Here is a 24684-nt window from a genome sequence, read left to right as displayed (position 1 = left end):
CTCACATTTTCAATGTCTCCGACACACTGTACTCTTGTAAAACCTGTTTTCTTTTTCTTTTTATTACAACCACAGTCCAGATTTTAGATTTCTCTCTCTCTCTCTCTCTCTGTGGGTTTTTATCAGTCCAGTCCATGAAACTGTAAAATCCTGGTTCAGATTTTTGTAGTTGTCGAGGTTCCCTTGCTCTCCCCTCCCTCTCCTCTCTGGGCTGGCGGTGCTTGTTTACTCGACACAGCCAGAAGAAGTTTGCGCATGGTTTAAGGTTCAAGGCTGCTCTGCTCCTCAAAATCGTATTTTTATTTTGTTGCTTGTGCACCAGTTCCCCTCCCTCAGAAAAACAATTACATTTCAATTTATTTTATAAAGAAGAAACACAAGAGAAAGAGAAAAAAAATTGGGAAAAAGAAAATCACTTTGGAATGTGTTGAAGCCAAAAGGGGAAAAAAAACCTTCAAGGATTTTGTTATGCAGTTTGGCGCCTGGTGTTCTGATAATTTATTAAACATTTTTTTTTGTTTTGTTCCTATGGTGAATTAGAGATCTTTTTGATATTTTCTTTGGGCGACTTTGCAATAGAGGAAAAAAAAAGAAGAGGAAGCCTAGGCAGAAAGCCAAAGAAAATCAAGTTGATATCGGCTCAAGGAAAATTGTCTTGGAGGATATTTTGGTTTATGTTTGTCGTTTTCTCAACAGATTGTTTCCTGGAGGGCTTTTATTTTTAATTTTCTCTCCTCTCAGGACTGGTAATGTGGGGGAAGAAAGCGGACAGTTTCATCTTCCCGTGATATCATCGACTTAAAAGGAAATATAAATATATTTTTAAAAAAGGAGTTTGAAGATGATATAAAAGAAGGAAATGAGGGCTCTCTTGCACTGGGGACTTTGGCAGTGAAGCCACAAGCTTTACAACTCCAATGTGATTTCCAGAGTTTTTTTGCAGAAGGAGATTGAGGAAGATTTCTTCTGCTGTTGTGGAAAATTTTAATCCTTCAGAAACAAAATATAGAAGAGGGGACTTATTTTTTTCACCTTATTTTCATCAACAATCTCATCAAAAAAGACTTTGTGGAGTCAGGGGGTGAAAAGTACAGATTATTCCCCCACCCTCATGAACAGAATGAAAGATTTGTTCCAATTTAACTGCCAAGATCACTTTATTTAATATTTGTTCAGAGAAGATTCAAGAAATTTTCATTTAGGGTGCCTAAAATAGTTGTTATTCTTTGAGAGATTACTTTAAAAAAAACTGCCAGTTCGAAGTAGTCTCCCAAAAACAACTTTTATTGGGCTTGCCCTGCATCCCTGAGTTTTATTTTAGTTTTTATTCAATTGTAACCAAGGCTTGTGTGTTTGTGGGGAAGGTGGGTTTTGATTTTGAACTGCATCAAGAGGTTTCCAGTTCCAGGATGGGGAGGAAGACTTTGATATCAACCATGGTGACCCTCTTCATCCTGGCCAATGTTGGCCCAACAGAACCAAAAGGTAAGTGTTTAAAAGCCTCTATACTAAATCAAGCTTTCTGACTTAACAGTCGTTAAGGCTTACAGCTTATTTGTTCTGAAATGGTCGTGCTTTTCCTTCCAAACTTTTGCTAATTTGTGTGAAAATTTAGTCCTGTCAACCTCTTCTCCTAGATTACTGTGGTTAACGGGCCTAATGTGCACCATAAAGCCTGGGTTTGGATTAGAGAGGGTAAGGGCGACACGTCGCACTAGTCTAGCTGCAATAAAAATTGAGAGTCGGGGATTAAGAATGGACAGGGCCTGTTTTCTTTAATGTTCAGTTAAGAAAGGAAACCCTTATTCTTGCAATGTGAATGACTTCTTTTTACCACTCTGAGATTCAAACCGATTTCCTAGTTTTGCTTAGATTTGTAACTAAATATATATTTTTCAAATGTTAGTCAGAATACATCACATTGAGAAGGCAGGGCAGATGCAGGCTATTTAAAGAGAAAAAAAACATAAATTTTAATTGGCTGTGTGCGTTTGAAAAGGGCATACTATTGAGGCTCCTCATTAGAATTAAATTGTACACCGGTTGACAGATTGTGATGGTTTGATTTGGAAAAATATGAGATTTATTTGTGAAAAATCTGAGCTTCCTATATTTGAACGTTGAAAATATTGATTCGTTAAAACACTGCAGAAATTAAAATATCTAAATTTCCAGAATTTTCTGAAATTATTTTGTAATTTTATCTCCCAGACACACACACACACTAATCTGTCAGTGATTCTGATGATTTCGTGTTTAAGTGTATGAATCTGGACATAACCACTGATCCATTTTTTTACAAGTTGTTTGAATCCCCAAAATTCTGGTGCAAATCCCGTGGAATAAAAAGGAGATTTGATTTATTCAGTCAGTGCATTGAAATTGGACAGGATGGTATTCCCAAAACGTTATGCAAGGCTTTGGGATTTAATGTAATATAAAGTTGAATTTCACTGATTCATGGTTATGTGGTAGTTGTTTGTGTCAAAAGTTGGATCATTAAAATGTTTTTGTAAACTGGGATCTAGTGAAAGTTGTGCCTGTGACTTTAAGAAAGGCTTCCATTCCTACTTTTTTTAAAAAAACGTTGCGATGTGATTTATCTCCGCCCCTTGCTAATATTTCGTCTCTTTAAAATATCTTGCATGGGAAGAAGTATTACTTATGAAGTGTGTCCCATTATTCTAGAGACTGCAGTACTATAGAATGTGAAGTTGTCCCGACATTATAGATGGAAATGTGCATTTTAAAGAGTTCTTTTTATCATGTGGTGACAGTGTTATTCTTGTGGGTGAACATCTTCACCTGTGGAAGTATAAATTAGAGTCAGATCTAACCACAGTTACCATGTTGTCATCCATGTATGATTCTTTGCTGCTTAAGGCAAGCTCTACAATAATATGAGTTACTTTCACAACTACAGTGTGTATCAAATGGAGTTTATCAAATACTTTTGATAATCCTTTAAAACCCAATTTTGAAATCAGTTGTTTTATTTAGTTCCCCACCCCACCCTGGCCGACTCGATTGTTTGGTTTAAAAAATATTGTTAGTGATATGTTTGGTTCGACTAGCACTGTACAGGAACTTGCCCAGGTTTGTTTCTAATAATAAATGTCACCTTGCTGTCAGAATTTAGGTGTACGTGCTGTTTCACTGGATCTCTGGGTCCACATGTTTTGTCCTGGAGAAAAGAAGTTTCATTTGTATAGTGCTTTTCACGGTCGCTGGACATCTCCAGTTGTGCCTTACAGTTTGTGAAGAATTTTCTGAAGTCCGGTCACTGTTGTCATGTAGGATAAGTGGCAGCCAGTGTGTGCACATCAAGCTCCCACAAGCAACAATATGGCAATGACCAGATGATCGATTTTCTTTACTGGGCCAAGACACTGGGTGGAACTCCTCAGGACGGTAACTTTTCTGTGAACAGGGTTACTGGACTGAGCTGAGCATTTTTTAACCAAGACTAATCTTTTTTTAGTTTTGATTTGGGTGGTGTGGTGAAGTGAAGTGGGAATCTGTCGAGAAGGAATTTGTAAGTGTGCAGGCCAGCGGTGACTTCTAAGTCGCTGTTCTAATTATCTCTTTCCATCTGCCTCCTTTGCTGCCCCCTTCTTCCCCACCTATTCACCTTTTTCTGTGATAGTGGTTAGCACTGCTGCCTCACAGCACCAGGGTCCCAGGTTTGATTCCAGCATCGGGCGAATGTCTGTGTGTGGAGTTTGCACATTTTTCCCGTGTCTGCGTGGGTTTCCTCCGGGTGCTCCGGTTTCCTCCCACAATCCAAAGATGTGCAGGTCAGGTGAATTGGCCATTATAAATTGCCCATAGTGTTCGGTGCATTAGTCAGAAGGAAATGGGTCTGGATGGGTTACATTTTGGAGGGTCAATGTGGACTGGTTGGGCCGAAGGGCCTGTTTCCACACTATAGGGAATCTAACCTAATCTAATCTAACCAAAAGTGCCTGAAGTTGAGTTAATCAAAATTAATTTATGATGTGTTCCTCTCAGCACTAGCTTTGGTGTAGATTTGCGAAGCAATTTTGTCGAGAGGGAAAGAGAAACAGTTAGTTGCAGCCCATGCTTGTTACTGTTAGACAGTGGCTCTCTTGCCCCTACCACCAGTCCCCTCTCTATTTTAATTGGTGGCTGAAAGGCAATAGATGAAAAGAAAACCCACAACTGTTTATGACTGTATTCTACACCTCCCATTCCATTGTTAAATATATTTAATGTATTTGGGCTTAGTAGAAAATGTTTCAATGTTCAAAAGATACAGAACTGTCCTCCCAACTTTGAGAGGGGAGAAGAAAACAAATTGGGAGTAGTCATATTAAAGTTTGAGAAATACCCTCTTTGTTTTGTATAAGCATTTTGTTCCGCATTGTGTACGGGATGGGGAACCCCTTCTGGTAAAACTTGGTCATACGTCCTTAGGAAAGTGTGTGGGGATTGTTTGCATCTACCTCTGAGAGATCCGACTGAGCCTCTGTTGAAGCTGGCATCTCTACTTTGCAGCCGTGTCAGCTTGAATTGTTTGCCGAAGTATCTGGAGCTGTCATCTGTCTGATTCCAGTGTACTGCAGCAAGGCTGTACTTCAGTGTTTCATTGCTGTTTGTGATATCTTGCTGTGTGCAAATTGTTTTATGTGCTCTGGAGTGTTCTAAAACACTCCTGTAAACCTCTCTATAAATGTTGAGGGAGGAATGTTGGCCTGGATATTGAGATAATGAATGCATTCAATGTGTACCTCAATTGCCTGCATGAAGAGTCTTGATCTTGACGTCTTATTAAACTAAAGACAGTCAACACTCCCTCAGTATTGTCATGAAGTATCAAGCCTTCGTCATATGCTCAAGTGATAAGAGTGGGCTTTGAACCTAGTCATAAGTGTTTTGTTACCAACTGGTTGTATATTTGCTATAAGGAGCACTCCTATTTGTGCATAAAAACATAGTTAATAAAAACACTGGTCAGCAATTGTAATGGACTTTAAACCAAATCTTGGATGTTTTGAAGGCAGTTTAAAGGGATACACTGTTGTCTCTAATTCAGAAAATTGTGGTTTCACACCTGATAACACATTTTAACAAAACAATTTAAACACTCACTCGGCCGTACAGAACTTTAATATCGCTGAGAGAGATATGTTGCCAAAATTCTTCATTCTCCACTCTTCCAGACAGATAGACTCAAAGAGATGTACAACACGGAAACAGACCTTCTGGTCCAACTTGTCCATGCTGACCAAATATCCTAAGGCAGTTTAGTCCCATTTGCCAGTATTTGGCCCATATCAGGTCAGGCAGCATCCTAGGGGCAGGAAAATTGACATTTCAGGCTTTTGCTATGTCTGAAGCTATGTCCTGAAATGGGAAAGCATGCTGCTTGACCTAACTTGTATGTGTTGGCCTTTATACTCCACCTATGTAGTTGTCTTGATTCCTGGCACTTGCTTGCTTTTTACTATCCCTCTAGTATTCCTCTTTCTCCTCAAGCACACACTTGTTAAAGTTCTCATATTCTCTGAATTGACCAGTTTAAATAGAGGCTCAATTTGCCTGTTAAGTGAATGCTTCAATATTCCCATCACACTTTCGAAAAAAGCAAGCACAGTCAGTGACCTGCTATGGTTCGGGTCTACTACGGATGTCACTGCAAATCAGGTGATCCTTCAAATTTTTGCAGTTTGTGGTATCTCAGAGTATGCAAATAGCTTTTACATTTCATAAATATTAGAATTGTGGCATTTCAGAATGATTCATTGTGTGTGGAGTGCTTTACATGTTCGGGGCAGATGCAAAATCTTCAGTTGCTGTATAAATGCAAGTCATTCTTTCATGTGCACACTTTGTGATGTGATCCAGGTGATCTTTATATTACAATTGTACCAAATTCGGCAGTGTGCTGTCAGAGTTTAAAACAAATCTTCAAAAGATTGTTAGTTGGAGCATGTGGCTATGCCCACACCTCCCCCTTTACTTCCCTCCAAGATCCCCAAGGGATCCTTCCATATCCGCCACAAATTCACCTGCACCTCCACGCACATCATTTGCTGCATCTGCTGCACCTGATGTGTCCTCCTCTATATTGGGGAGACAGGCCGCCTACTTGCAGAACGTTTCAGAGAACACCTTTGGGACACCCGGACCAACCAACCCAATCAGCCCGAGGCTCAACACTTCAACTCCTCCTCCTACTCCACCAAGGACATGCATGTCCTTGGACTCCTCCATTGCCAGATCATAATACCACGGCGGCTGGAGGAAGAGCGCCTCATCTTCTGCCTAGGAACCTCCAACCACAAGGGATGAACTCAGATTTCTCCAGTTTCTGCATTTCCCCTCCCCCCACCTTGTCTCAGTCCCAACCCTCGAACGCAGCACCGCCCTCCTAACCTGCAATCTTCTTCCTGACCTCTCCGTCCCCACCCCCACTCCGGCCTATCACCCTCACCTTAACCTCCTTCCACCTATCGCATTCCCAAGTCCCTCCTTCCCTACCTTTTATCTTCGCCTGCTTGGCACACTTTCCCCATTCCTGAAGGAGGGCTCATGCCCGAAACGTCGATTCTCCTCTTCCTTGGATGCTGCCTGACCTGCTGCGCTTTTCCAGCAATACATTTTCAGCTCTAATCTCCAGCATCTGCAGTCCTCACTTTCTCCTACATGCCATAATACTCATTGAGACTTATCGAATGTACATCCTTGCCAGATCATTTGTTGGGAAATCTCAACCCTTCATTTATTGCATTGCTGTGTTGGGAACTGCATCGTTGGCAGAAATTAGAAATGATGCTCAAGAGTTAAATTTTCACTGGCGAGGATACAAATATGTAATAGTGCTTTGTTTTTTTTAAGATAGTTGATCAGGAATTAGGTGGCTCAGTCTTGCAGATATGGGAGAAATTGGATGGAAAGTGCTAAAGTGTTAAAATTGGCTGCCAGTCAAGTCTTTCCCTTCAGCATTTTTTTTTAGTTTTTCGTTCTCTCCCTTTTTTCTCCTCTGTCTCTCTCTCTCTCTCTCTCTCTCTCTGTGTGTGTGTGTGTCTCTCTCTCTCTCTGTCTCTCTCTGTGTGTGTGTGTCTGTGTGTGTGTGTCTCTCTCTCTCTCTCTCTCTCACACCCGCCACCTCTCCTCTCTGTTTCTCCCACAGTCCGCGCGTCTTTCTCTGTGTGTCTGTCTCTCTCTTTATCTTTCTGTCTCTGTGTGTGTCTCTCTCTCCCCCCAACCCCCTCTCCTCTCCGTCTCCCACAACCCGCTTCTCTCTCTCTCTCTCTCCCCCTGCCACTCTCTCTCTCTCTCCCCTCATTTCCCCCTCCCCTCTATCTCTCCTTTCTTTGTTTATTCCCTTATCTCTCTCTTTCTTTCCACTCCTCTCACTGAGGAGCATTTTGTTTGCACTAAAAACTCATTCTTTGCATCTAATGTAACTAAGTCTAATCTTGACTATCTGTTGGCTTTCCATGAAAGTGAGGGGCAAGTATTTAGCGATCAGGGACTCTTAGGACTGTCTCTCCCCCACATTTCTCTTTCCACTCTTTCTGGAGCTCCTGTGCAAAACAGTTTATGGAATGTAAATGCTATTGTTAATTGAAAACAACCCTAGATTTTTACAACTCTTGTGCTGTGAGCACAGTTCCTATCTGCACACTTTTTTTCTTTTTTTTTGTGTCAACATTTACCATTATGAATTGCTATGCCAACATTTCCTGTTCAGTGGTGCTATACCAGATGTCACAATCTTTGTTCCTCTTAAAATATCGTTGTATGAGATCAATATTTTTCAGTTCTTTAACTACAAATTGTTTTGTGCAGCTGTGCAGTATTTTGCATGGTACCTTCCAGCCTGCTGCATGCGTAAAGCTTAGCAGGAATATTGCTTGCTCCATACATGCATGTATTTTTATGACCATTGGGTTACTGTGTAAAATGCGTTGAAGAATTTTGCTATGTTTAAGGCACTATACAAATGCAAATTGTCTTCCAAATCTGCAGAGAAATGAAAAAAAAACTGATTTTCATCCATCAGGTTGTTATTGTATAAGGATGAATTTTTAAAAGTCTGCTTTTCTCTGTAATGAGGCAGTGTTAGTTTGAGAAAGTACATCTTGTGGTGCAATTGTGCCCGCACTTAATGGCGGATGCACTAACCTAGTGACGATGAAGGAATGATGGACATTATTTGCCAAGTCAGGGTGATGTGTGGCTAGCAGGAGAATATGGTGATGGTGGTGATCCTGCTTGTGTCGCTTCTCTTAGTAGCGAGGGTACAAGATTACAGTTCCTTTAAGTGAAGTTAATGTCCTTGACAATACCCTACAGTCACTTGGCAACACAGAAGTTGAATATTGGTGAAAAGAGAAGTGTGTTGCCAAATATTTTTGTCTTGCATTCATTAGAGCGAATGCAAGACCGCCAAATTTCAAGCAGTCTCAAAAACTTATTCTACAGGAGAAAGGTTTTTGGCGAGCCCACTCTGTTTGATCGAGGTGTTGCCATGGAGAAAGCAAGAAGGAGAAAAGGAGCAATAGGCTCTTTGTTTTCCCAAAATGAGCAAGGCTTGAACATATTCTTTTTATTTGCAGGAGACTGGTTCCTGCATATATGGTATGTTACTTCTAGCAAGTGTAAATTGAGCCAAGTTACAAACTCGACTGATTATCTTAAACTTGTTGTTAGTGTAGCTATTAGTGCGCTTGGGATCGTTCATTAACGGGTGCCAAATCACGGCAGCACATTTAACAGGTGTTTTGTTTTGGGGTTTTCCAAGTTCAGGCTGGCTGAGTATGGCCAGCACTCTGCCTCTTATAACAGCTTACTTCATGGCCACACAGCCAATCAGAATCAGCTTGTTGACCAATCAACGTCTTTTCTCCTGTCATATTAATTACTGTTCGCATTTGAAATTTGGTATTCTAGCATTTGTCCAGGTAATGCTAGATGAAAACCTTCAATAGCATGCATCTCTTTTCAGCAACAATTTATTTGTACAGTTTCTTTAATGTAATAAAACATCCCAAAGAGCACTTCATGGGAGCACTAACAAAAAAAAAGACAACAGGTCATGTAAGGACACGATAGGTCAGATGATCAAAAGTTTTGTCAAAGAGGAGGACCTAAAGGACTACCTGAAGGAGGCTGGCATGGCAAAGGCAGGGAGGTGCAGGAAAGGAATCTGGAGCTTAGGATCACAGCAGTTGAAGATATAGCCACCAATGATGACATGATTAAAATTGAGATGCTTAACAGCCCTGAATTGGAGGGACGTATGACTCGGGAAATGGGAAGTTTTTTTTGGAAGATGAGGAGAGATGTAGCAAGTTTCAAAGGCTTTAGCGCAGGTCTTCCCAAACTGTGTCAGGACCCCAAGTGGTGTTGTAGGCTGAAGATTGGAGTCACGCGTTCTGAGCTAGCAGTCATGGCTGTGGACCTTTGACCGAATTGTGACAGCTGTGTTTCCAATCCAACAGGGACCTGCTCTCTTGGTCCCTCATCTGGAGGCTTCATATCAATTTTCAAGCGTCGAAAATGGGGTCACATTGGACAGAGTTTTGGGAAGCACTGTTTCTGGGAGAGCTGTCATAGTGGGAGAGCCCAAAGGAAGCCTCCTGGAGAGAAGCAGATGAAGTGTTTTTACGCTAGGGTGTGGGATTTCAAGACCAGAGGGTATATTTTAAAGGAGAGATGAGAAAGATTTAAAAAAACATGAGGGGCAATTTGTTTTACACAGTGGAATGAACTGCCACAGAAAGTGATGGAAAATGGTACAGATGCGACATTTAGAAGGTATTTTGATAAGTACGTCAATAAGAAATGTTTGGAGGAATATAGGCCAAGCGCAACCAGGGGGACCAGTTTGTGTCTTTTTTATTATGTTTGTTTGGGCTTATGGTCAGCCCAAACACTCTGGTTGGACCAAAGTGCCTGTTTCCTTGCTGCATTGGGGGGAGGGAAAATCCAGCATATAAAGAGTACAGGCTGTTACTGAATTCTTTAGTATAATAAAGGTCCATTTATCTAACTCTAAACGTACTGCAGAAGAAGGAGGGACCTGAGAGAAGGTGGATTCTCAGAATGCTGAACAGACTGTGCAGGTTTGAAAAGATTTTTTTTCCACCCATGTGTGGGGTTGGTGAGATTTGTGCTGTCGCCCAAAATTCTCCTGACTTCTCTCTGATAAAATTTATTCACCTTCCCTCACTGTGGAGAAAATGTTTTAAATATCAGTCTCTGCACAGGGCTGGTCAGAAATCTGCTGGGACATGAATATATTTATCATCTGTCTGGGTTCCCTGCTGTCTTGACTTTAAAATTTATACTTTGAGCTTAAGGCAAGGGCGTTCAGGAATGAAGTCACTGCAGACCATCAGTAAAAGCTGGATTAGAACGATACTGGTGATATTTGCACTTACAAAAATATTATGATTTTTGCAATGTTTTTCTGTTTTGAAACTGCATGGTATCTTAAACTTCTAGATACAAATTCTTTTCTAATATATATTGAATAATAGTTCTAATACAAAATTTTCTTCTTTCACAGTTTCCCAGTATTCATTGTCCTTTTTTCCTCTATTTTCCCTATAGTCATCACTAGACCAAATTGTTGCTGTGTGTTTCTGCTCCACCCCTTGTATTGAAATTAAGCCACATAGCATCTTCATTTACTCTAATTTCATCTTTCCCTACACCGTGGGCGGCACAGTGACAGACAAAAGGAATTGCGCTTAAACCAATATGTTTATGTTCTGTTCCCCGTGTCTCTGATATTCTTTCTGCACCATTGTAGAAATCCTCATGCTTGTTTTTGTCAACCTTATGGTTTGATTTCTCAAAACGACGGCACGGTGGCACAGTGGTTAGCACTGCTGTCTCACAGCGCCTGAGACCCGGGTTCAATTCTGTGTGGAGTTTGCACATTCTCTCCGTGTCTGCGTGGGTTTCCTCCCACAGTCCAAAGATGTGCGGGTCAGGTGAATTGGCCATGCTAAATTGCCCGTAGTGTTAGGTAAGGGGTAAATGTAGGGGTAGGGGTGGGTTGCGCTTCGGCGGGTCGGTGTGGACTTGTTGGGCCAAAGGGCCTGTTTCCACACTGTAAGTAATCTAATCTAACCTTGTAACTATGGAACTCTTGAACTTTGAACATTATAGCACTGTAGCAGACCATTTGGCCTGTTCTGTCTGTGCTGCCCCTTTTTAAAGAGCTATCTCGGTCTCTAACTTCATTTTCTTGTGCTGTCTTAGCAATTTATTCCTATGTCAGGCATTTATCCAGTTCCCTTTTGAAGGTTACTATTGAATCTATGTGCACCATCCTATTACAGTGCACAGTGCAAATCCTAATTATGTGCTGCATTAAAACATATTTTTTCTCAGGCTGCCTTTGTTCTTTTGCCAAGCACTTTAATTCTGCAGTTTCTGGTTGTCAGCTCTTTAGCTATTTTAAACAGTTTCTCTCTCTTCACTGTCTCCAACCTTGTAATGTTTTTAAACACCTTGATTGAATTGCCTGTCAGCCTGCTCTATTTTTTTGTTTACTCCTATATAAGATGCTTGCGTTGCTGGCTAGACCAATATTTATTGTTCATCCCTAATTGCCCAGGGAGCAACTAAGAGTTAACTACGTTGCTATAGGTATGTGTGCCAGACCTGGGTAAGGATGACCGCTTCCTTCACTCAAAGATGTTAGTGAACCAGATGGGTGTTTGAGATAGTCAGAATAGTTACATGATCACCATTTGACTAACTTTTAATTCCAAGGTTTATCAAATTCAAATTTCATCATCTGCTATAGAGAGATTAAAACTTCAATCATTGGCCTATGGTCCTGAATTGCTCATGCAGTGACATTACCACAAATCACATTCCTGTTGAAGGGCTTAGCCTGAAACATCGAATTTCCTGTTCCTTGGATGCTGCCTGACCTGCTGCGCTTTTCCAGCAACACATTTTCAGCTGTATTACCACAAATCCACCATTTACCTTGGTCAACCATAGTCTTGTGAAATTTCAGCTTGGATTTGGCAGACTCCTGTTTCCTATTTTGCAGTCGCCATAATTGTTGGTAGCCATGATGTGGAGGAGCCAGTGTTGGATTGAAGTGGACAAAGTTAAAATTCACACAATCCCAGGTAGCTGATGAAGGAGCAGTGCTCTAAAAGCTAGTGCTTCCAAATAAACCTGTTGGACTATAACCTGACGTTGTATGATTTTTTAACTTTGTCCATAATTGTTGGTGGACTCCCATTCACTGGGTGTTGAATCTTCACCTCCACCCTTGAATTTACATAATTTTGATATGTACTTCTCCCCATCAAGCGTTTTGCCTGCATTGTAAGATCAACTCCCACCAGAAAGTGTGTGACAATCAACTAACTCTATTGCCATCTCTGCCTCTCTCTGTCTCTGTCTCTCTCTCTCTCTCTCTCTCTCTCTCTCTCTCTCTCTCTCTGCCTCTCTCTCTCTCTCTCTCTCTGCCTCTCTCTCTCCCCCCCGTCTCTCTCTCTCTCCCCCCACTCTGTGTCTCTCTCTCTCTCTCTCTCCCCCCCTCTGTCTCTCTCTCTCTCTCTCTCCCCCCCTCTGTCTCTCTCTCTCTCTCTCCCCCCCCCTGTCTCTCTCTCTCTCTCCCCCCCCCTGTCTCTCTCTCTCTCCCCCCCTCTGTCTCTCTCTCTCTCTCCCCCCCCGTCTCTCTCTCTCTCTCCCCCCCCCTGTCTCTCTCTCTCTCTCCCCCCCTCTGTCTCTCTCTCTCTCTCTCCCCCCCCTCTGTCTCTCTCTCTCCCCCTCTGTCTCTCTCTCTCCCCCTCTCCCCCCCTCTCTCTCTCCCCCCTCTCTCTCTCTCCCCCCCCTTTCTGTGTCTCTCTCTCCCCCTCTGTCTCTCTCCCCCTCCCCCGTCCCCCTCTGTCTCTCTCCCTCCCCCGCCTCCGCCTCCCCCTCCCCGCCTCCCCCTCCCCGCCTGTCTCTCTCCCCCATCCCCCTTTATCTATCTGTGTCTCTATCCCCCCAATGTGAATCTTTGCCAATTCTACTCCCTCTCCACACTCAGTATCTCTGCTTCCCCTGTGCCACCAAGAAGGCAGTGAAAAAGAAAACATTTTTCATTTATATGACACCTTTCACATCCACTGGCTGTCTCAAAGTGTTTTATTGCTGATGATGCACATTTGAAATATAGTCACTGTTATAATGTAGGAAATGTAGCCACCAGTTTGTACATGGCAAGCTCCCGCGAACAGCACATGATTGTGACCACGTTAATCTATCGGAGAGGACACTGGCATTGGCAATGCTCTTCCTTAAAAGGATGTTGCGAGATGATTTACGTTCGCATTTTCACATCTTAGCTGAAAGCCAACACTCGAGAGTTCGGTGGTCCTTCTGTACTAAGACCGAGTGTCAGTGTGGGTTACATGCTCAGGTCCCAGGCGTGTCTGTCTCTGAGGAAAGAGTGCTATCCCCCGAACCATAGCTTAAGCTGAAAATTTGACACTTTTTAGTTTTATCATTGTGAATAGAAAAATGGACTTAAGCAAAATAAGAAAGGAATGAAAAACTGTCTCTGAAGGACAGCATATTCTGTGTGGACGAATATTTTAAGGTGCACCTCCAACATTCTGATGCATGTGGTCTTTTAAATCTGCCATTGTTGTCTTTTATAGAACATTACAGCGCAGTACAGGCCCTTCGGCCCTCGATGTTGCACGGCCCTGAAGCCCATCCCACCTACACTATTCCATGTACGTCTATTTGCCTGTCCAATGAAGACTTAAATGCAATCAGCCATTTTAAAAGCTGGGAGAGAAGGAAATTTTTTCTGAACTTTTCTGGGCATTGTAGTGTCTGACAAAGTAATTATTGACTTTGAAATCTGTGCTGCTAGTCATTTGCAGGATATATTTCATCAGCCCTGGAGGTTTAAGTCAGGGAATTTAGTTAATGTTGATGTAGATATGAATGTCAAGTTGTGGAAAGGAAAGTTAAATTGGCAGTGGCTCTATATTAATATTTTTTGGGTAATTTGGATCTCTTGCTGTTACTACATTCTGTGTTTGTGTCACAGGGTATTTGATTATTTATTGGTGCTTAATGGCTTATGTGGTATTACCCTAGCCATTAATGTGCTGTTTATCAAAGAGTCTAATCATAATGGCACAGGAGGAGACCTTTTGGTCCATTAAGTCCATGTTGGCTCTCTGTAGAAAAGTAGTTCAGCCCATTGCCTTGCTCTGTCCTTTATAGCACTGTAAGTTTATTTCTTTCAAGGACATAGTGGTTATCACTAGAATATTAATCCCCACACCCAAGTAAAGTTCTGTGTACCCAGGTTCTAATCCTAAATTCATTGTGGAATTTTAATTTGATAATATTCCAGAATAAAAGTCTAATTGTCGGGAAAAAACAGCTGGTTTTTAATGTTGTTTATAATAGAATACCTTTATTGTCGCATATACTCAATGAGTACAGTAAGAGATTTATACATTGCCAATTACAGGGCAGACTTAGATACAAAAGTACTTAGGAAAGCTTCTTTAGTTACAAGAGCTTAGGCAATAGAGAAATAAAATGTCCAGCATTACCGAAATAAAAGTTCAGTACAAGAGACAAGCTGGCATCTAGTTTCCCGCCCTCATTGGGCTCTGGTTCATCACCTCGCCAGTGGCGAGGAAATCTGCTGGTCTCACTTGGTCTGGCCTACATATGACTCTGGACCCATAGCAACGTGTTTGACTCTTAACAGCGTCAAGCGTGGGTAATTAGGGATGGATAATAAATTTGGGTCTGGCCAGTGACACCGATATCCATTGAATGGAAAAAAATAATTCATTTTGAATTTGTCTATACTTCCACCAGCCTTCTAGCACTGGGGCATCAGTTATGGTAAATCAATTGCTTTGGTGGGCTCAGTTGTTTGTGTGTATGACAGAAGACTCCCATGAGAAGCTCTCTGCACTGAGCTTCATCACAGCGAGTGATTAAAAGGTAAAGGTAAAGTCACCAGAATCCTATGACCGTAGGGCTACTCCCTCATTAGAGACAGAGATACAACTAGTGGTATTTTAACCTGAGGGTCACCACACCACAGGCGAGGGAAGTGGTTGAAACAGAGGGTCCTTCGTGATGACCTCAACCAGTGTGGGTATTGTACCCAAGCTATTAGCATTACTCTGCGCTGCAATCCAGCCAACTGACTCCCATTACAAGATGGGCAGAGATCCTCTTCCAAGCATATCTGCATAGACTCCCTGAAAAAGATGATAACCTGCCTACCAACTTGTGGGAATCCCCTACCCCAGACTACCACCAACCTCAAAATAAAATGGACGAAGAAGCACCTGCAAAGGTGACACCACCTTGAGGGTCTCTGGGCCCAGATGTTAGCCAAGTGTGCAAACATTGTGTGAAAATCCAGGTCTCCCACTCATCCTTTGCCAAACACCACCCATGTCCGGGTGTGTGAATGTAGCATTGGTGTGTTCAGCCCATTCTGGGCGTCACAACAAAGGACTGCCTGTGAAGGTGAGGTAGCAGTGTTTCTGCTCATGAGCACTCAGTGTAAAGAAAATTTCTTTGCCTTGTGTTTATTTTTGTTAAGGTTTTAGAAATCATTGCTCTTTGTTGCTGCGCATGTATTATTGGGGTAAAGGAGAGAGGCTAGCAAGATTCTGTAGTGGTGCTTGACATCACTCTGCAAAAATTTGCCTGTTGTTCTCTATGGACTTTTAAAACAAGTTTTATGCTGTTAAAGCGCAGAAATGTCCAATTCAATCATGATGCTGGATTAATTGTTTTGATCCAGCCACTGCAAATGGCACCAAACCAACAGCTGCTTCTAGTCATCGTCTTATCCCTTAAGCACTGCTACGATGGAAGAGCCATAAGCATTGCAGTTGGAATAGATTCTCACTCTGTTTTGGATGAAGTGCATTAGTGTATTTTATTGCCATTTTCCCTTCCTTTTTCTTGTTAGTTTTCCTCTTTGAAGGGCCTGCCTACTTGGATAGGTGCCATTTCATAAAACCTTTTAAAAGGCTGCCCTCCATTGAGGCAAGAGGTTGGTGCATCCCAAATTTTTTTCCACTGTGACCCTTTCGTGTACTTGAGAGTTGTCATGACCTATCTGAGAGAGCAAGACCTGAGGTGTTGCAAAGCTGTGAGGGAGGAGGCAAACTGTTCTTATCCTCTTTTTTTTCCCCCTCCCTTTCTTTTTCATTTCTCCCTCCCCCTTCCCCTCGCTCTACCCATTCCCCTCCCCTTCCTTTGCTACCATCCCTAGTTCTCTCTCTTCCCCCTCTCATTCTCTCCCTCTCTACCCTCCCCTCCCCTCATTCTCTCTCCCATTCTCTCCCCCCTTCCCCCGACCCGCTCCCTCCCTCCTGTACATTCTCTGTTACCAAATGTCTCCTCTTAAGGTGCACACTAAATCCCACTCTGACAAAACCTGATGCATTTAGGCATGTTGCCATTTTTTTTGTTGTCTGATTTCATGCTCCTGTGAAACACCTTGGGGCACTTTATTATGTTAAAAACACTAAATGAATACAAGTAGTTGTGGCATTTGACCAATATGTGAGTTGGTTGCCAGCAGGGAATTCAAGAGTGATAGTCATTACGTTAAATCCTCGATTCTGTCCACATTCCCAGATTTGCCAGCTGGATAGTGATCTGAACCTTAAACTGTTTATTTAATTCCCTCTTGTACAACCCAAGGGCCAATGAACATCATGAATTGGACTATGCACCCTGTCTTTTCAGTGGATCGGTACAGCATGTTGCCTTTAGGAGCTGACTCATTGTGGAAGCTCAGTAGCATTTCATTTTGACTCGTGCATCATGTGGCTCACTGCACAAGATTACCAAAGTAGGTGCAAAGAAATGGAACTGGACCTTGTCCAACTCTGCTAGTTGCAGACTTTAGTTGAGTTGCTTGCTCCTGTTGAGGCTGAAGATGCTGTCAAGGAACAGCCACTTTCAGCTGCGTTGACAATTGATATCTTTTGTCAGTGCATAGTAAACACTACAGAATTGGATGGATGCACGCTGTGTAAACCTTTTGAGACAGGGGCCTCAGCAGTATAGCACATTCCTCCCTTCCCTTGCAAAATGACCACTGGAATTATCTGTTAGAGGCAGGACTTTGGTAATTGCCTTTTCTTGAGTTTGTTGTTTTTGCCAATGCTGTAGTTCAGTTGTTGAAGCCTTGCTTGTGAACTTCATGATTGGGTATTCCTTTTTGGTTTGGAAACCATGGTTGGCTTTTAGCCCTCTGGGCAATTAGGGATGTGCAGTACATATTGGCCTGTGATAGGGTTAGTGATGCCCATGTTCTGTGAACAAAATAAACAAAAAGGAAAATGGAGGGATTGATTCAGAAGTTGTAATCAATTTTGCACTTTTTTCCTTCTGCACAGGGAGTGGGTGTAGACTGCCGCTATTTTTATCAACATTTGGTGTCTGTTTCCCCTTTCATTACTTCTACCCCAACTATTGACCTCTCACTGAAATGCGATTGTGGGGAAGGGTATGTGGGTTGCTTGGGGAGAGGAGGGGGTTTTGATTGGGAATGTGGTAGTAACTGGAGGCTGATCTCATTCAATGCATGCACAGCTGTTCCAGTCAAATGAAGGCCCATTACTACCTGTCGTTCTCTAACCTTGGAATGAGTTAAGATTCAAAACAAAAACAGAAAGTGCTGGCAATAGTATATCTGTGCGGGGCAAAACCGAGTTATTGTTTCAGGTCTGTGACCTTTTAATCAGAATCCCACCACTGGTTTAAGATTTGATACTGGTTTGCAGAATGATTTTGCAACTTTTCTGGTTTGCCCAGGTCAGAGATGGGTTTCTGTGCACCACAATGGCTGGCCACAGAATTCTTAATGCAGGGATGAGAGACTTTTAATTTTATCAACTACCCGTAGACCCAACAAGTGAGCTATGTGCTAAATTATTTCATAGGGTGAGAGAGACAATGCAGTATCATATCTGTTTAGCAGCAGTTTGTGGCTGGTTTGGGGCTGTTACTGAATCCTGACATAGTGCTTTTGTATCTCTGATCTCTGTACCTTTGTGTTGTGAGTGGAAATGTCACCCGCTGGGCCTTTTTTTATATAACTGAAGAGTAAGAGTTCAATAACCCTGTAACAATGCAAAGAAGCTCTGATTAAAATGGTTTAGTTCCACCTCCTACTCCCCGCCCCACCAGCCTGCGCTGAAAAAGTTTCGATAAGAGAGCTGATTGAGGAAAACAGTGTCACCCGAAAGTAAACACATGTTCCTATTCAGTCAGCTCCCTTAAATGTAACCAGTGCACTGTTCCTAGGGCTGGTGCCGTTGGTCTGATTTCAAAACGTGGCATCCTTTTTGGAAGGTTGCTTTGGAGTCCTGGTTGTCTTAGTCACTTTTAGAATACCATGATGGTATCACTTTTTCCTAAAGTATTTGCCAGCATTTGTTGCCCATCCCTCTTATTCTTGAGCTGACTGCTTCAGGGGACAACGACAGTGCCGTTGGTCTGGAATCATGTGTAAGTCAGATCAAGTAAGGATAACAAATTTTCTTCCCTCAAGGGCATTAGTGAACTGGATAGTCAAAACATTGAATATTTTTAAGAAGGAGTTGCATATAATTCTTAAGGCTAAAGGGACCAAAGGATATGAGGAGAAAGTGTGAACAGAATAATTAGTTGGATAATGATTGTATGGAATGACAGAGCAGGCTTGAAAGGCTGAATGGCCTACTTTTCATATTTTGGATGTATGTACCCCTTGCAGCTATTGAATCGACTGGAGTGCAGCTTAAAATTTGTGACAGATTACAGAGAGTCTGTGTATGTGCATATGATATGGGATATCCTGCAATATAAAACAAATGTTTTTGAAGAAATTGTGACTCTGAGATTTATACTTGCACTTTTTATGGCTAGTATTAGAGGAAGATGTTCATGATGACCCTGCAAGATTAATCCTGGGGGCATAATCTCAAATCCCATCATAATAGCTGGAAGAATCTGAATTTGATTAATCGGTGATGGTTTCAACCATTGTTCTAAAAATCCATCTGGTTCACTAATGCCCTTTTTTTGGGGGGAAGGAAACCTGCCATCCTTACACAATCTGACCTGCATGTAACTCCACCACAGTGTGGTTGACTCTTAATTGCACTCTGAAATGGCCTAGCAAGCCCATTCTGCTCCTGAGCGTTCGGGGCTCGACAGCCATTGCTGGCTATGCCAACAGTGCCCTGCTCATATCCCCTGAAAAAAAATAAACAAAATATAGGTTTTTACAGTGCAAAAGGTGGCCTTCCATTCAGTGCCGATGTTTCTGCTCTCCATGAATCTCCATTGTCTCTCTCACCCTTTGACAATGTCTATTGTCGTTTCCTTGTACTGCTTCTCTCCCTCGTTGTTTATTTAACATCCTTTGAATGTATCTATGCAACTTGCCTCAGTTACTTCATATTGGAGGGATATGGGCTGGGTGCTGGCAAGTAGGACTAGATTGGGTTGGGATATCTGGTCGGCATGGCTGGGTTGGACCGAAGGGTCTGTTTCCATGCTGTACATGTCTATGATTATGTGACACTAGTTCCACATAATGGCCACTCTTGTGGTTTCTCTCCAGTTCCCTTTCTCAATTTAGTAGTGACTGTCTGATATTTATGACCCCCAAGTTCACGACTCTCCCAAAAGTGGAAAGACTTCTCGACGTTCCACCATATCATTTCACAATTTGAAAAATTATTCGATCAGTACTCAGCCTTGTCTTTTCGAAAGAAATCCTGTTTGTTTCTTTCATGTCGTTTTGTTACAAGTTTGCATTTTGTCACACTTTTTGGTCAGTGAGAATTTATATCCTCTGTTTAGATCTTCTGGAGTGTTAAGTTGACCTGTGATAAATATTGTATAACATTCCAATATTTGTATTTGATCTCAAACTTGCAACCCCCTATAAAACGTGTGTACGTTTGCTCACGTACTTGGAGTGTGAAATCTTTCATGCTGTAGTGAGATAGCAAGCAACTGAGATTGGATGAAATTTCTTTTATAATGCTCCCTTAAATGAGGTGTAGTCTGAGTGGGTACAAAAGCTGATTTTTCTCAGTTGGAGAGCTTGTAGAATAAATATATTTCTCCTTTCCAAGTCATATTGAACTCAATATTTTTCTGTCTCTGTCTCCCTAGATACTGCCAAACTTGCTGAGTGTCCCCTGCATTTTCTATTGTTATTTTAAATATATTCCTCCTGCTGACAATCCACTGATATATTTTATACCTACTCTCTTAAAGATGCAGACTAGGACTGTTCCTCCTTGAATTGGTTAAAAGTGACTGTTTTCTCTGTGAGTGTGGGGAGATTATTTGACCATGTGGGATTGTAGTTGCACTCTGGTGAAACATCTGAGTGCAAATGCTTTACAGGAGACTCAAGGTTGGAATACAGACGGACTCTCATCTTAAATCTTTAATGCATTGTGTGAGCTGAGATGTCACCTTTTCTTTAATGAAACCTTCAGTTATCTAGGGAATGTGACTTGAAAGAAGTTGTGGGATTTACATATTAATGAATTGAAACCTGCAATCCATTCTGAAAGATGAAAGACTTAACAAAAGTCTAGGTTTGTTCCATGTATCATATCAGTTGCTTGATGCTTTGATCTTGTGCTATAAATTCTGTATCTTATGATCCTGCCCCACTAGCTACCTGACGAAGGAACAGCACTCCGAAAGCTTGTACTTGCAAATACATAAATCTGTTGGACAGTAACCTGGTGTTGTGTGATTTTTAACTTTACAGGAGAAGTCACTGTTTGGCACATGGGCAGGGGTATCTGGCTTCCCTTTTGCTGCTTTCCCTCTCTGACTCCTTGGGTTATGAGAATATCCACGCTTTGGAACTGCCTGGTTAAGTTTGTATGGTTACTACATTGCATGCCACCTACTGACCCATGGCAGAGCGATGCCTTGCTTTCTATCGTAGTCTTCATGTTTCAAGCAGCTTCTGGAGTCTGCTGGGTGACCAACTCCTGAGTCTGCCATGCATTGTCAGAGACAGGTCTGAGAGCTTACCTGTGTAAATAGGAAACAATTTTGAGGTCTGCCTTTTGTCTGGTTTCAGCTGCTCATACATGGGCCAAGTGTTGGAACCAGCTGCTGCTAATATAGGTGTATTTTTGAGAAGATCACAACTGATTAAGAGAGCAGTATTGGGACCTGTGACTAAATTCTTTTTAAACATGTGGGCTGAGTATCCTATTACCATAAACTGTCTGCACAGTTTGTACAGCTCAGCCATTTGTTGATGAGTGAGAGCAGCTCAAGGTCTTTTTAAAGAAAACCTGCCTCCAATGTCTATTCTGATGAATGGTGGACTGAGGTAAGCACCTTAATGTAACCCATAACTATCCATTCGAGGAGTCTTTGGAAATATTGTGGTTTCACTCTGTATACTCCTCAGTGAAGTGTTACATAACTTGTGGTTGCGGACTTCATACAGATGCAGTGAGATCCATCTTTCTAATTTCTTTCAGCGAGTGTGTTTCAACCAATTGGTGTATTTGGAGATTGTGGAGTTGTTTTTAGCGTCGTTTATCCAGCTGCAGGTAAAAGCTAATGAGGCTACAGCTATTGGCAGCTTCAAAAGGTGAAAAACTTCCTAACATAGGGCAACAGGTTGTTAGGAAGGCATTAACGCAATTGAAGCATAAGCAAAGAATGCTTTTATTGAAACATTGGAAACCTGAAATGGAAACTGGAAATGCTGGACAAGCTGAGCCATTCTGGCAGCAACTATGTAGTGAGAAACATAGAGCCATGGAGTTCTCGAGTAATGCGACACAGAAACAGACCCTTCGGTCCAACTTGTCTGCACCAACTAGATATCCTAAATTGATGTTGTCCCACTTTCCAGCACTTGGCCCATATCCCTCTAAACCCTTCCTACTCATATACTCATCCAGATGCCTTTTAAATGTTGTAATTGTGCCAGCCTCCTCCACCACCTCTGGCAGCTCATTCCATACACGCACCACCCTATATGTGAAAGTGTTGCCTCTCAGATCCCTTTTAAATCTTTCACCTCTCATCTTAAACTGTGCCCCTCTAGTTTTGGACTCCATTACCCTGGGGAAAAGACCTTGTCTAGTCACACTATCCATGCCCCTCATGATGTTATAAACCTCTATAAGGTCACCTCTCACCTTCTGACACTCCAGGAAAAATAGCCCCAGCCTATTCAGCTTCTCCCTATAGCTTAAACCCTCCAAACCCAGTAACATCCTCGTGAATCTTTTCTGAACCCTTTTAAGTTTCATAACATTTTTCCTATAGTAGGGAGACCAGAATTGAATACAGTATTCTAAAAATGGCATTACCAATGTCTTGCAGCATGACATCCCAACTCCTAAACTCAATGAACTGACCAGTGAAGACAAGCATATCCTCTTCACCACCCTGCCTACTTGCACCTCCACTGTGATGCAACTATGCACTTGAACCCCTAGATCTCTTTGTTTGGCAACAATCTTCTAGGGTTCTACCATAACTGTATATAGAGTCATAGAGATGTACAGCATGGAAACAGACCCTTTGGTCCAACCCGTCCATGCTGATCAGATACCCCAACCCAATCTAGGCCCACCTGCCAACATCTGGTCCATATCCCTCCAAACACTTCCTATTTATATAGCCATCCAGATGCCTCTTAAATGTTGCAATTGTACCAGCCTCCACCACTTTCTCTGGCAGCTCTCTCCTAACAGGTACCACCCTCAGTGTGGAAAAAGTTGCCCCTTAGATCTCTTTTATATCTTGCCCCTCTCACCCTAAACCTATGCCCTCTAGTTCTGGACTCCCCCACCCCAGGGAAAAGACTTTGTCTATTTATCCTATCCATGCCCCTCATATTTTGTAAACTTCAAAATGCAAGCCTCATGTTTATCTAAATTATGCTCCATTTGCCGTCCTTTGCCCCATTGGCCTAGAGTTAAAGTTTTTGGGTCTGAGATGAAGCCTTCATCAGAACTGGACAGAATGAGAGAGGTAGTAGATTTTGGCTAAAGGTGAGTGGGTCAAGGGCATACGAGAGGTTTGTGACGGAATGGAAGGTGGAGAAACTGAATGATAAACATGTAGTAATACAGTCTGTAAACTTTAGTCTGATTTTTTTTCAGGATGTATTACAACTTTAATGATCTTTTTATCGACATTATCTTAGTTGATCCATATTTAAGTGTATTTCAGTTTGTAAATTTACAGTTTAACAGCACTGTTGGTGGGATTTGTAGGGCTAGACTTGTCAGGTTGCACCGCCATTTATCATGTGTTGTAAAGAAACAGTGTGACTCATTATTGTCACTGCAGTGTGTACAGAAGGTTACAGCTTGTTTAACGTTCACTAGGCAATGTTGTGTTACTTAGTGGTACGCATACACTGACAGACAAAAGGAATTGCGCTTAAACCAATATGTTTATGTTCTGTTCCCCGTGTCTCTGATATTCTTTCTGCACCATTGTAGAAATCCTCATGCATGTTTTTGTCAACCTTATGGTTTGATTTCTCAAAAGGATCTCATTAACTGGCTTCCCAAGTTCCACTTTACATCTGCACAAAATTGCAAGCTGAACTATCCCGCTTCCTATACTGTGAAGCGCACATGCCATTCCATCTTTACATCTTCCATTGGCTCCCGAAGACATTATCTGCTGCTTGTGTTCCAGTCCCTTTGTGGTTTTATTTGTCCTTCTGATGTATTTGTAATCTGAAGCCTATTGCAGCAAGCCTGGTTTCTTCTACTAATGGTCTGCCCTGGCTTCCTTTCCCTCCACTCTTGGTTACTGATCACAAGTGCCACCTTCAAAGGCTTCTTTCAAAGTCTTATTTTGGGAACATCTGTTAGCTGCTCAGTATGCTGGTCTTTCTTTAAGTCAGATACTGTAGGACAAATAAATTAACTGTGCTTTGTGAGGACTTAATTCACCGCCTCATGTTTTTCAGTGCAGTGGGTGACTAACCAAACTTTGACTTGCCCGGATCAAACAGACATGAAATTTCATGTACACTATTAGTGTTAAGAATCTGTGATAGGATAGATAGTGAGAAAGGCATTCAATGGAGCACTGGGAATATTTGAATTTGAACAGTATTTCATAGGACATGTGCACAGAAAAGGCTATTTGACCCAACCAATCCACACTAGTATTAATATTGCACTCAAGTCTAATCCTCATTTATATTTACCAGCGTAACCGTCGATGCCCTTCTCCCTCAAAGGCTTGTCTCGTTCTCCTTAAAGTTGACAATTTTAAGTTTAAATTTTCAAAGCGTAATAGCTTATCCTTAAACTATTTACTTAAAATCATGGCATAAGATCCTGCATTTACGTTGTATCGTCTATGTTTTTCATGAATTGTTGTTCAGATACTTCATGCGGTGAATTGTTTCTGGAGTGCGGTATTATGATATTGGAAAACTTTTCCATTGCAGTTCAGTGTACTTATACCTTTGGGATTGACAGGAAGGAGCCATAATCACTTTTCTTCTTAAATAGCAATGAAAATGGGAGAAAAGGTCCATTGCTGCCAGAGCTTGCTGTAGAATAATCCAGATGTTGAATTTAAAAACTCATAACCAATTAAAATTTATGACTGCATTTCTCAAATTCCATAGTCTAAGGTTAGATTTTGTGATTG

At 41.8% G+C, this 24684-nt stretch overlaps 1 protein-coding gene across 1 annotated transcript in view; it reads left to right on the top strand.

Moving 5' to 3' along the window:
• The first annotated feature begins 325 nt into the window (after positions 1–325).
• The window catches only part of LOC132829094 (insulin receptor-like), a 262793-nt gene continuing 238434 nt past the window's right edge, over positions 326–24684 (top strand). The window contains exon 1 of the mRNA XM_060846407.1: positions 326–1485. Coding sequence (XP_060702390.1) covers positions 1410–1485 — 76 coding nt within the window. The 5' untranslated portion in view covers positions 326–1409. The remainder of the gene's footprint in view (positions 1486–24684) is intronic.

The sequence above is a fragment of the Hemiscyllium ocellatum genome, chromosome 28 (assembly GCF_020745735.1).
Source record: "Hemiscyllium ocellatum isolate sHemOce1 chromosome 28, sHemOce1.pat.X.cur, whole genome shotgun sequence".
In the NCBI taxonomy this organism is placed as follows: domain Eukaryota; kingdom Metazoa; phylum Chordata; class Chondrichthyes; order Orectolobiformes; family Hemiscylliidae; genus Hemiscyllium; species Hemiscyllium ocellatum.
The sequence above is the reverse complement of the archived record's forward strand: the minus strand, read 5'-3'. Positions and strand labels throughout refer to the sequence as shown.